Source organism: Tigriopus californicus, chromosome 10 (assembly GCF_007210705.1).
Source record: "Tigriopus californicus strain San Diego chromosome 10, Tcal_SD_v2.1, whole genome shotgun sequence".
NCBI lineage: Eukaryota > Metazoa > Arthropoda > Copepoda > Harpacticoida > Harpacticidae > Tigriopus > Tigriopus californicus.
The window spans coordinates 7484854-7497159 of NC_081449.1; the positions used below are offsets into that span (position 1 = coordinate 7484854).

General features: G+C 42.5%; 2 protein-coding genes across 2 annotated transcripts; one reads left to right on the forward strand and one right to left on the reverse strand.

Moving 5' to 3' along the window:
• The first annotated feature begins 5069 nt into the window (after positions 1-5069).
• Positions 5070-6054, forward strand: LOC131887889 (protein N-terminal glutamine amidohydrolase-like). Its single transcript, XM_059236616.1, has one exon. The coding sequence runs from the start codon at positions 5418-5420 to the stop codon at positions 6021-6023; it is 606 nt and encodes a 201-aa protein (XP_059092599.1). The 5' UTR covers positions 5070-5417; the 3' UTR covers positions 6024-6054.
• A 1000-nt stretch (positions 6055-7054) lies between these two features.
• LOC131887890 (RRP12-like protein) lies at positions 7055-10940 on the reverse strand. Its single transcript, XM_059236617.1, has 2 exons — positions 9295-10940; positions 7055-9224 (listed from the first exon to the last, which is right to left on the reverse strand). The coding sequence occupies exons 1-2, from the start codon at positions 10774-10776 to the stop codon at positions 7251-7253; spliced, it is 3456 nt and encodes a 1151-aa protein (XP_059092600.1). The 5' UTR covers positions 10777-10940; the 3' UTR covers positions 7055-7250.
• Between the last annotated feature and the right edge of the window lie 1366 nt (positions 10941-12306).

Below are 12306 nucleotides of genomic sequence, written 5' to 3' on the forward strand. Positions count from 1 at the left end.
GCCTAGCTAGCTTGTTCTGCTTGTTCTCTCTTTCAATCCAACTGTTGCCAGACTACTTCGGGATTTTTATGCCAAAGCGGTGAGGAAATTAGGCCAAAATCATGCCGAACTGCCATTTCTTTATGTTGCAAGAGTTACTTTGTTGACCGCCTGTCCCTCCATCCAGTCTTGCCTTGAGCATGAGGAGGACGACTCTTATTTCTAATCATTCAACTGCATGGGTCAAAATCACCTTTATCTCTTGTGACACAATGATAAAAAGTGCGTCGTGCGTCATTACTTTCCTGTGCAGTTGAGCCAATCATGGAGTACGTCAGTACGTCAGTAGTGGAGTGGAAAGCTCGGCCGAAGATCGAACGTCGGTAAACGTTATTCTCCACCGAGGTTGTGTAGAGCTATGCTTTACCTCCCGATCCGATGCATTCCCATTGAGAGAGTGCTCAATGAATTCCATCTTCATGATTCAATTACTCAATTCATAGGTAACGCAAAACTGAAACGTCTTCCAGTGAGGTTTCAGAGAGCTTTCCTCTCCACTACTTTTCCCTGTCAAATATTTATTCAGGACATTCAACTGAGCGGTTGAGGGTAAACGTTATTCTGCACCGATTAGTTGGCGGTGCTACCTTTTTTAAACTTAACCTAACCTTATCAAACCTAACCTAACCTTACCTAACCTAACCCAACCTAACCTAAAATGATATTAATAGCCCTTAAACTCTCTCTCCAAACCTTTCTAACAGTTTGTCACAAATTTATAAATGAGCACCGCCAACTAATCGGTGGAGAATAACGTTTATCGCGGTTGAGCCCTTGCCAACAGAAGTGGAAGTATCAGGTTAGCTTAGCTTCATGTGTTATATGTTCACTGATCATAATTAGCAAGCACGTCAAGTGTTACAAAATTCAGGGGTTAGACATATTTTCAGGGTTGAAAGTTGTCAAGGAAGTGCTCAAAAGGAATGTGGGTCAACAAGATTCCTTGATGACCACAATCACGGGCTTCCAGAGTTGTGGACTGCGAACAGAACCAAAAATGTATTGTCTCCTAGTTCAACCGTTCCCTTTATTCCAATTGAGCACTTCATACGACTATAGATGCTAGATACGACCACAAGATCTTGTTAAATAGATGAACTTGGCCAAGTTTGAGCCCAAAACTAAGCTTAGGGAACTCAGGAGATATGTCCTAAGTAATGTTGTAAACACTAAATAAAAACCGAATTTTCGGCCTGCTTTTGGTCAGTTACATAAGCTTTTGACAATATAGCCTTGATAAAGAAAACTTTCACAATCAAATTATTTAAAAATGACCTAGTGGCCTTTAATTGAGATCTACATTACATTGTGCGACTTTGATCCTTCCATGAAAACAAGCCATATTGCTTATGGAGGTCCTGAGGAGCTATTGCTTTTTTACAGTATGAGCTATACGCATTTAAACCCCTGAAATACATACATACATTCAAAAGTGGCTCAGAGTCGCTATGACTAAGAGCAGGCCGATTTGGCGGGAAGCTTGTTCACAATCCATATCTCTAGAAGTTTATGCCACAATCTACCATCGTTTGTTTTCATTTTGATAGTACCTCTCGGAGCTGATGAAAATGTGAGAGACTATGTCAAAGGCTCGTTATTTGGAATGATTATTGATTGAGCAATATCAAATTTAATTTTTTTTAATGCCTAAAACCAGACGTCAAATTTTTGGAATTTGGCATCCATCATGCCAAATTGGCAATTGTAACTGGCGCTGCCAAATTCTTCAGCGAGAGAAACAGAGCATGTTCTCTCTTTTCTTGACTCTCGCTCCTTCGTTCTTTCTCCCCTGTTTCTCAATCACCGAAAAGAGTGGGCAGCCAGTTGCGCTACTTGACGAAAAGACACTGACGGCAATGAGCGCTCTTACCGCTCTTACTCCGGAGCTCTGAGCAAGATGACCAGATTTGGCGTGAAACCTCGAGATCTGGAACTCCTTGGTACCCCCATATATTGGTAGAGTCAAACTTCGATTGAATGATATTGTCCGTCAGCGGAGCACATACCGTTAAATCGAAATTTTTCGTTGAATCGAGACTTGCTATGAAGTAAATATGGTATTTTGTAAGCTGAAAAAACAGCAAATGATTAAGCTAAATCTTGAAAAAATCTGCCGTGTTGTACTTCAAGAAACAAAATCCTTGGTTGTGCAGTTCTGGTTAGTGCCTAGTTCTTCGGCCATTGGCTCAAACAAGCCAGTTAATTAAAAAAAACGATAATTTTGATCTACCCATGGTGGAGGTTGACTTAGCACCATGTCCACGCTTTTGTCCTCACAGCCAAGTGTTCATCTTCGCTTCAAACCTGAACAGCTGTCTTGGCATACAAGCAGAAAAAATTATGCTATTGGCACGTAATTTAGTATATGAAATGTGTACGTTCCTTTTGAGGGACTTTTTCATCTCAATCTAGCTAGCCCATTAGAGAGCCAAAAATAGCCTCTTTATCGGGGATTTCTCCAGATCACCATTTAGTCACCATTGCTCTGAACTACTCCCTGTCTGGTAGCCATAGCTGCCAGATAGCAATTTTGGGTGCCACTTTGGGGGAAAGTGGCTACTATTTTCCTTAAATTGGCAACTTTGTGGCACCTATGTTCCTCCTTAGCATTTTTTATTTGGAAGTGGAATCTATTCACTAAATCTATTTTTGTGGTAGTTTTGAGACAAAAACCAACAACATCAAAGGAATTGCTGTGTTTTGTGTCTTTTTTCGTCATTTCTTTGGGATGAAAATAATATGACTTTGCTGACAATGATGTCAGAGAGGCCTATAAAGCCTGTGTATAAAGAGGTTAAAAGACCCAGGAATTCATACCACTGCGCCCTGTGCAGTACATATTCCACGTCTTTCACGTTTTGAGCCTGGAGCTGTGCATCGAATCCGACAGGGTCTCTGAATCCATTTGTAATTTTTTTTGTAATCTGAATCAAAATCCGAGGGTTTTGCCCAATCCGAAGGAATCCGAATGCGAAGTTTTTCCGGATTCGAATTCGAGATATATTTGCTTAATACAACTATAATCCGATTAATTTTTTGCTTAATCCGACTATAATCCGAATTGTTTTGCTTAATCCTAACCAAATCCAACTTTTCTATACCTAATTGACTTAAAGACAAAAGACAAAAATCATTCTGCCCCATAGACCTTATGAAATGTCAAAATTAAGTTGTAATCATATAATGTCAAGAGTTTGCATTAACAAGGATACTATTCCACCAATGGAATGGAAACTGCATTGAAAGATTAAAAACATTTTGTCACAACTTCTTGAATATTTCCAAGGGGGCCCCTTAATGCACCTGATGCTTTCAGTCCTCTTACTTTATAACTGGAGTAACAACATTACTTCCATGAAAGGTTGTCCATCTTTAACTTGACAAACTCTTTAACACTTTTTTCTTCAAAACTCTTTAACAAATTCTTCTACTAATCACTTCAAGATGAACAGATAAAAAATAATTCTATGAATATTTTGAAATGCGAATAAGTAATAATGTAATAGCTTAATGTTATTAAGATCGAAGTAATGAAACCATGTTCATGACGAATGGAAGTAAAAATATAATTTTTCAATTTGATGCACATGATAACGTGAACCATGCGAGAAAAAACTTGGTCAGAAGTGAGGTCTCCATTATTTTTTACATAGGTATAAATGCCATATGATAGCTTTTTTCATCTAGTGGCTTCTTTTTGGCAAAGTTCTCCAATTTAAGCCTGGCAACTATTGCGGTGGTCCATGTGCCTGTGCCCAGTCTGTTCGACCGTCAGTTCTCCAGCGTTGTTGCCATGAAACAGCCATTTGCATGGACAGTCAAGCCGGGGTTGCGGGTGGCCGGTACTCTTGGGCTAAAATCTCGTCCTCGGTAAGTGTATTTTGGAAATGACCTCATTGGTGGAGCTGGAATTTCCTAGCTCTAGATTTTCATGCTGGATATGCTGGATACGGCCAAGAGGATAACGTAGAAACAGACAGGACAATTTGGCAAATTTTAACTGACAAACAAGCAATTGTTTCATTACAAAGGTTGTCTGATAAAACAAGGATTTCCTGTGAGATGTTCGGACTCCATAACTCTCCGAGTTAAAAATGTTGTGGGTTGAATTACAGGAACTAAGTCCTCCTAAATTTTGCCTTTAAAGGTCATCCCGATGATAATGTTTCAGGGACAAGTGTCTCAAAAATAGTCTTGATTATATTTTACTTGATCTGTAACTTTGAAAAAAGACGTATTAAGCTACCCTTGACAAAGTCAGGCATCTTAGGGGGTATTCTTCTGTTTCTACGTTTGTTTGTCTGCAATGAGAGGAGGGAGAGGAGAATGAAAAGGACTATTGAGATAACTCTGCGGCCTCCCTCCCTCCCTCCAAATAATATTATGTTTTTAATCTTCCCTCTATATTTTTTCATCCAATTTTTTTTTGTTTGATTATTTTCAATTTCATTCACAATCTTCATCAATTCCAAAATATTTTTGGACCAAAATTCATTATTTTCAAATCGGATCTCTCGTAATCAGACTGGTCCAGTGAGTGGCAGATGGGGCATTTGAATCGTTCTGACAGCCAGCCAACCAATCCTTTAGAACAAAGTGTGTGGCCTACTTTTCCTCGCATTTCGTATCATCCTTTGGTAGCTTCGTTTTGCTGGGAGCTGCCACTTTTTTAGTACCCTTGCATTCAGCCCCCGCGGGGTAGGGACCCTTGCAAAAGATAGGGCGTGGCGTTAGGGTAGGGTAGGGTAGGTTAGGTCAGATCAGACCAAGTTACTAGTCTCAATGTTAGACAAAAAAAACTTTTCTAAGGTATCGACAAAAAACTATTAAGCCTCAAAAGTACAATCCAAGTGAGCTCTCATAATTTGAAGATGACGTCATCTTGCTTTCCTGCTTCAATATCCCATATCAAAAGGTAGTGTCTCCATGCCTTGCAACAATTATGTTAAATCTGACCTCAAAATCTGTGAAAAACGTAACTAATCAGAAGTAAAGCGGGTCAGATGTGGTATTCCACTCTGTTCGATGATTTCCCTACATGCCTTGATTTCTGGTTTCTAGAGGTGATAGAGATGATCAATCAAAGACACGTTCTGATAGTTTTCAGCAAATTCTTGCACATTTCTCGTCTTTGATGTTAGAGTCACTGAAACACCACCAACATTTACAACAAAGAACACCGGGTTTACCAAACAGAAATCAAACCTCCACACTCACTCAGTCTTTGGGATACTTGGCCTCATTTTTATTCTCCAAATAGCCATCTGTATGGCTATTTGTTGCCGTTTTCTAGCACCCATCCGATTGATTAACCACCCATGGTGATTCCCGCGGTTTTATAAGCTGTCAATCCTCAATCATTCAAGTGTGAATCTATCATGTTTCTCAACGGCGAATCAAGGACCATCGATCAGAAGTCATGCACTTACACCCCGTGTTATTGTGAAGAGAACATTTGGCATTTGTGTCAACGTATGAGTCGTGAAATTCCCCACCAATTTCAGTCGAGTTGCCATGTGGTTTTCATTTCCAATCCTGAACGTGTTATCCCCCTATGGGCTCAGCGAGCCTCCAAACGCGAGGACGGTCTTGTCCTTTGGGACTACCACGTGATTTTGATACACGTTCAAGCCCAAGACGGATCGGTGGTCGTTCTGGATTTGGACACAACATTACCGTTTCCTTGCTCCTTAAAAGAGTTTTACACACAAGCTATTCGGTCCGAAGAATTTATTGAATCTAAATATCGCCGCTTCTTCCGAGTGATCCAAGGTCCCTCGTTTTTGGCACTTTTTGCTTCAGACCGAAGTCACATGTTGGATGATCAAGGCCAATGGCGTTCTCCGCCTCCTCAATACCCACCCATAAAGACAGACTCCAGTTGCAATAACCTGGATTGTTTTATCAACATGACCTCAACTCAAGAACAGTTTGGCCGTGTCTTGGATCTACGGGGATTTTGTAAAGAATTTGGGTTGCAATAGATCGAACTGCGTGAATGCGCCGGATCTCTGAGTGGCAATTGAATCTTTATTATGAATACATGTGTTAACCATGAGGTTTTTAAATGCTAAGACAAGGTTAATGACAGTAAAATCATTCATAGTGAGGTAACTTAACCTAGTTGGGGCTTATGAGATAGCTCAATTTTCCTACATCGGCAGATTTTGGCTGAAACTGCTCCAATTCGACAAAATTTGTCTTGACCTCTTCTTAAGCAGAAATCGAGACGTGAAAGTAGTGAAGCTTAAGAACGAACAGTATGATCTAGCGCTGTTGTTGTTCTTTTTTAAGTATCACGTACAGGACTCGCGGAACTTCTGAGAAAATGGTTGGATATCTGTAAATCTGGGTTTTCCTTTTTTTAATCACACGAGTACCTAAGACGTAGTTCTTGATAATCACACGAGTACCTAAGACGTAGTTCTTGATCAAAAATGCTCTCAAAAAGCCAACCCTCTGAGAATAAACGTCACTTCCTTAACATCAACCAAATATCCCTATGTAATTAAAGTCCTGCTGTACGGCCAAGGCTCAACCAAATATCCCTATGTAATTAAAGTCCAAACCACGAGACTATTACATATTATGATAATTTATTCATTTCAACCTCATTGGAGAAAAGATACTCGATTTCACACTTGCATATCTTTCATCTTTGACACCAATTTGGATTTCTGTTTGCTTCCAGTTTGAGCGCCAATTTTGGCCGCATTCACCAGATTCTTGAACTTGCCCTTGTTCTTGGCCTGCTTCCTCTTGTTCAAAGAACTCTTCTGGAGAGGAACGTAGGCAAATGGATCAGGTTTGCCCTTTCGTTTTACATCGCCTCGGGCTTTCGTCGACCGGTACTCTGAGCCATACGAATTCGAGTCCTGGGAAGCTTGTGGCTCCCTTGGTCTCGCCCCACCTCCGACAGGCCGGTGAATACCCGAACCACCTGCTTGGTATTTCATAGGCGGTTCGTTAGTTTTTCTCGAAACCCGACTACTTGCCACACTTCCGCCCATTTTCCGCTTGCGAGCGGCTGAAGAGGAGACCAATGCCTTGAATGTATTGCTATCCTGCTCGTTTTCATCGTCCGAAAGGTACGTGAATCGGTCTCTGTTCTCCTGATCTTCGTCTCCGTCTTCGTCCTCGGAATCTTTGATGATGAGACGACCATCTGAACCGATTTCGAATCCTCCGTTCTTGGCCTTGCTTTGAGACGCCTAGTCTCGCTCAGCGTTCGTTTTGGGGCGGACGGACGACACCTTTTGAGCTGCAGACGGGTCTAAGAAGTCCACGATACCTTCGTCATTGTCGGTGATAAAAGCCACACTGGCACCTTTGGTCTTCTTCTTCTTATTCCTCTTAGCACTTCTCGCCTCAGAATCCGTGTCCATGGTGTCTTCCAAATCTGAATCCGAATCTTGGAGAATATCTTCCATGGTCTTGGATTTAGATTTGATGTTGAATTCTAGATCGTCGTCGTCATCATCGCTCTCTCCGGGTTCTGCACCATCCTTTCGTCGTTTCTGCTGCATCTGTTTCTTTCTTATGTTCTTTAATCGATTCAGAGTGAGGACATCATCTTTAGGGACCATACTAAGGACGAAATCGTAACCAAACTTGCGCACAATCCTATCCAGAAGGTATCTGGTCTTCAATCGGTAGCATCGCTTGCAATCTTCGGTCATCGTAATCAGAGAGGTGATGATCTGAGGCACATGTTTCGTGGTTTGAGCCACAGGGTTGACTTGAACAAACACTTGAAGGAAACTTAAAGCCGAACCAACCACCTCACGCTCTCTGTTGGTAAGAAGTAGGCACACTTTTTCGGCCAACCAATCAGCCACACTCTCCGGGAACATGTCTTTGAATTCATAAAACACTCGAGAGATAGCCAACATGGTGCAATGAATCAAGGATGCCGATCCAGCTAAGCCGGCCACTAGAACCTCCATATACTCTCTGATTACCACATCGCTCCCTTCAGATTTGAGGCGTAGCAAAATCTCGGCGATAACCAAGATTAAGTTGAAGGCATTGGCTCTGGCTTTCTCGTTGGTAGCTTTGATGCAGAGAACGCACTCAGGAATCACTTGGTAAAGAAACGGGATTTGCTCCACTTTCAATTTGCGGGCAATGTGTGTCAAACTGGAGAGACGAGAGGCTCGACTCGTTGGACTGGCATTGGAAAGAGATTTAAGGAACACCGCTTGGATGCTTTCCAAATTAAGCGAGATGAACTCTGAACAGGACTCACTGCTGGAGCCACAGATCTCCTCTAAAACACGATACGCCTTCTTTTGTTGGGTGTGATCGGTACTCGCCAAATTGCCAACAACAGCGTCAAAGAGCTTTTGAATACGGGGAATATCTTGATAGCACAGCTCGGCTCTCAACAAATCCAAGGTGGCCTCTCTCATGAATCCGCTTTCACTCTGGTACAACTCGAAGGTGCTATCAAACATGGAGTAAATCAGGTCGGACGGAGCAATCCGAAGGAATTGCTTGATGGTTTCGAAAGTAGCTAATCGTTGGTCAGCTTCTTCTGAGCCCACCGATGGCGTGGTGTAGATGTTGCACAGAATAGGCAAGTAATTCTTGGCATATCGAGCTATGGTTAGACGATCCTCCTCCTTGTCAGCGGTCTTCAGGATGATTTGTCGAAGTGAGGCCATGATATTCATGCGCAACTCTTTTCTGACCTTGAGCTGCTCTCCCAGAACTCGGGCGATAACTTTGAAGCTCTCCTCGAGATCCCTGGCTCCATTGCAGAATCCCGGGAGAAGATCCCACATCTGCAACTCCAGCATTTGGAAGATCTTATGACCAAATCGGTCGTCTTGGTTTAAGCAACGATGAGAGCGGAGTCGACATTTTTCGGCCAACGGGTAAAAATAGTCAATGAAAAATCCCAACTCTGTGTTTTGAATGTTGCCTCGCATCACGACCAGAAGCCAACTCCGAGGAAACCCGCTTCGGGGGTTATCATCACCCTTGATCTGCAAGTCTATGAACGAGAGGACCATTTTCGGGCCCAACTTTCTCACAGCTTTGCCCACGACGTAATCAAGCTCGTTTGTGAAGGCGAAATTCTCAGAGTTTCGTCTTTCAGCCAATTCAGGAAGAATGGCGCCCGTGATGGCCGGGAATTCTTCGCCTGCTACATCGAACACAATTGACAACAAATGCAGAACCTGACAGAAATAATAAAATAATGATTAATGTGTATTCTAAATTAAATAAAAAAACACCAAACCAACGTACCTGGGAATAACTGGCATGATATTGGTAGCTAAAACCATCCTTGATTTGAGCGAAAATCTTAACGAACACCTCAGTCATATTAGCTTGGGTGGCCATGACCGCAGCCTGTGGTTTGATGCACTCAATGGCAATGGCTTTCATGGCGGTGGTAGCAGCCACATTAACGTGTTTCAGATCCGCTTCCCAGCCTTTCTTAGCCTCGGTGTAAAATTTGGGTAGGTGAGCCCAACACAGATTGGGATCCAGTTGATTCAGATTGAGGAGACCCTCTTGTAGAACAGTCAGCCACGAGATGAAGGGTTGGGCGTCGTTCACTGAGGGCTTGAAGTCATAGATGGCCGTGACCAACCGAGCGTTCAAGTCGGAGGATAGGACCGAAGGATTGGGACGGGTCTCAAAAAGCCCGTAAAGCATTTGCATACCACAGGTGTTAATGTTAGGATGAGCCTTAGATTGCAATAGGGACAAGACCAGATCGCAACTAGCCTTAACTTGGCTTTGGGGAGCCACGCCGATGATCTCCTTCATGAGGGCGAGCGTGTACATCACGGATTTGATTTCGGTGTTTAAGTTCAGATTGGACTGGCATTCTTTCATGGTGGCCCCGATCATGGGATGGAACGAAGGAGCATTAGTTTGAGTCATGATCCAACTGCCACGCAAAATCGAGGTGATGGCCCGCTGACCGGCCTTTCGCACCTTAGGTTTAGGATGGGTGATGAAGGCCATCACCGAATGATACACCTGATGAGTGGAGCTCTGTTTCCAGGTAAATAGACTTTGAGCGCGCAAAAGCACGGATAAGCATCCAATCAAGGCCCGAACAACCGAGGTGGATTGACCGGCTTCGGATTGTTGGGCCAAAAGGTCCAGCAAGAGCTTAGATACCACACCAAACTTCGCTTGGAGCACCTCTGCGGGTACGGTTTTGATCACCATGGACACCAGAGTCAGAACGGCGGATAGTGCCTCGAGCGTGTCCGTACTTTCAAGCGTGGCGAGTAATGCGGCAAAGTATTCGGTGGAGCTTTCCTCTCCGCCTTTTTCCTTGATGAGCTCGGTGATAGCGGCTAAAATGGCCAACATTTCCTTGTGCTGAGGATTGTTGGCGTTGAATCGTCGCATGAGTCGATGAAAGCTTTGATGCGAGCACTGGGTCCAATCCGAGGCGAAGGTCTCGAAAGTCTTGGCCGTTTGGCCCAAGGAAACTGCATCATCATCATCGATGGGCATCGAGCTCATGACCGCATCGCCCGAGAGCGCGTCGTGTTTGAGCAACGACTCGGCCGTCAATTTGCCCGGTCCGGCCGCCCACGGCGAGTCATTGGCGGCGGAACGGCCCGACGCTGAGGTTCCACCCCACGATCGCGATTTAGCCGCATCACGATGTCGATGTTTGACCGGATTAGATTGACCACTTTGACCGCGAGCCCAACGTTGTCCTTTCTTGGCGCTCTTGGAGCGTACGCGAAATTTACCCATGATACCTTATAAGCTTCAAGATGATACCAGATGATCGCAAACAATCCTCAGTTCCGTGTCATTGAGGGAAACACGCCCTCTTTTCGCGATGGGTGAACAAGTCAAGGCCCAACGTGCTCTTAATCAATCCAAAAGGAAAAGGTTTCTGGACAGCAAACACACAAATACGCACGTGGTCACAAGGTTTGTTTTCTTGGCCTCTTGTGTCGTTCCGTATCTGGGAATGTTCACGAAACCACGTAACCTATAGGGTTGTAAACGAGTCCCCAAAATATCTTCTTTTCGGACTTCCTTACCGCCGCTGGAATTGGAATCCAGCAGTTCAAGAATAGAAATTTATTCATGTTACTTAAATTTTACTTGAATGTATAATTTGATCGACCAACAAATTAGAATTGGCTGATCCAAGGACATTAAAGCAAGGAAACGCCACTTTTTAGTGATCACCAAGCCTTTCCCGCCAAGAAAGGCCTAAACTTTTGCTGCTGAAATATTTCAATGTCAATTATTGGCAAAATTATTCAAGAAAATATATGACTAATATCATTTTCGTAACCATTGATGAAATGTGCTTAAAACCGGGTTTGAAAATATACTTCAAAAGACTTTACCCATGTTTTAAAGTACAACAACTGAAAAGGGCTAATTAGGTTTCCTTGATAAAGCAAGAATTTTCTCTAAACACAATCAGACAAAACTCTTTTGCTAATAATATTATTTGTAGAAAATTGTTTCAAAAACATCTTGACTAAGTTTTAAGTAATTTGACGCGTTTGTTATGAAACTATTGTTCTCACTCTGGGAATGGCCCTCAATCCAACAGTAGACATACTGTAGCTCTGAGCTACGTATTGTTCTTTAAACACATATTGATGCTTCATAATCATGGAATGATAATTTAAAGAGATAAGGCACCTGTTTTATTTGACTTTTTTGGTATTTTGGATGCTTTTGCAAGAAAAAAAAATATTGGAGTCCAAAGTTCAAATTGAGATCTAGTCTTCAGAACTTTGGTATTACTCTGTGCCCTTTAAATAATACCTGTCTTTTTTACAGACTTTGTAATAAGTAGAAACAGATTTGAAAGAAAATTTGATTGTTTTTAGTTAATTTGATGTTCATAGGTTTTTCTCTTACTCTTCTGACTTTCAAAATTAATTCAGAAATATTTCGTATATGGACGGAGGTGTATATCAATGAGATCATTAATTAATGAAAAACACTTAAATGTTCTATGTAGTACGAATTGAATTGTGTTATTGATACTAGAGTTACTGTCTTGATTTAACGCAATGACCTAAGTTGGCGGTCAGGGGAAAGCCGCATCGTTTCCTCTCTTTAGAGTCCTTGGCTGATCTGGCTCACCCTCCAATTTAAGGTTGATCAGGAATTTTAGTCAAAAACTTGGTCAAGTCTGACTTAAATCCTGCTACTGGATCAACGCCTACATACGCCCTACAAACATTTGAAGGTAGCAAATTGAACAATGAAGGAGCCCGAAAAAGAAGGGATCAAGACTTCATTGCTTTA

Coding starts and splice junctions, on each gene's coding strand:
- LOC131887889 (XM_059236616.1), top strand. CDS start 5,418: ATGTTTCTCAACGGCGAATCAAGGACCATCGATCAGAAGTCATGCACT.
- LOC131887890 (XM_059236617.1), bottom strand. CDS start 10,776: ATGGGTAAATTTCGCGTACGCTCCAAGAGCGCCAAGAAAGGACAACGT. Junction 9,225..9,294: donor ATCATGCCAGTTATTCCCAG/GTACGTTGGTTT, acceptor TATTTCTGTCAG/GTTCTGCATTTGTTGTCAAT.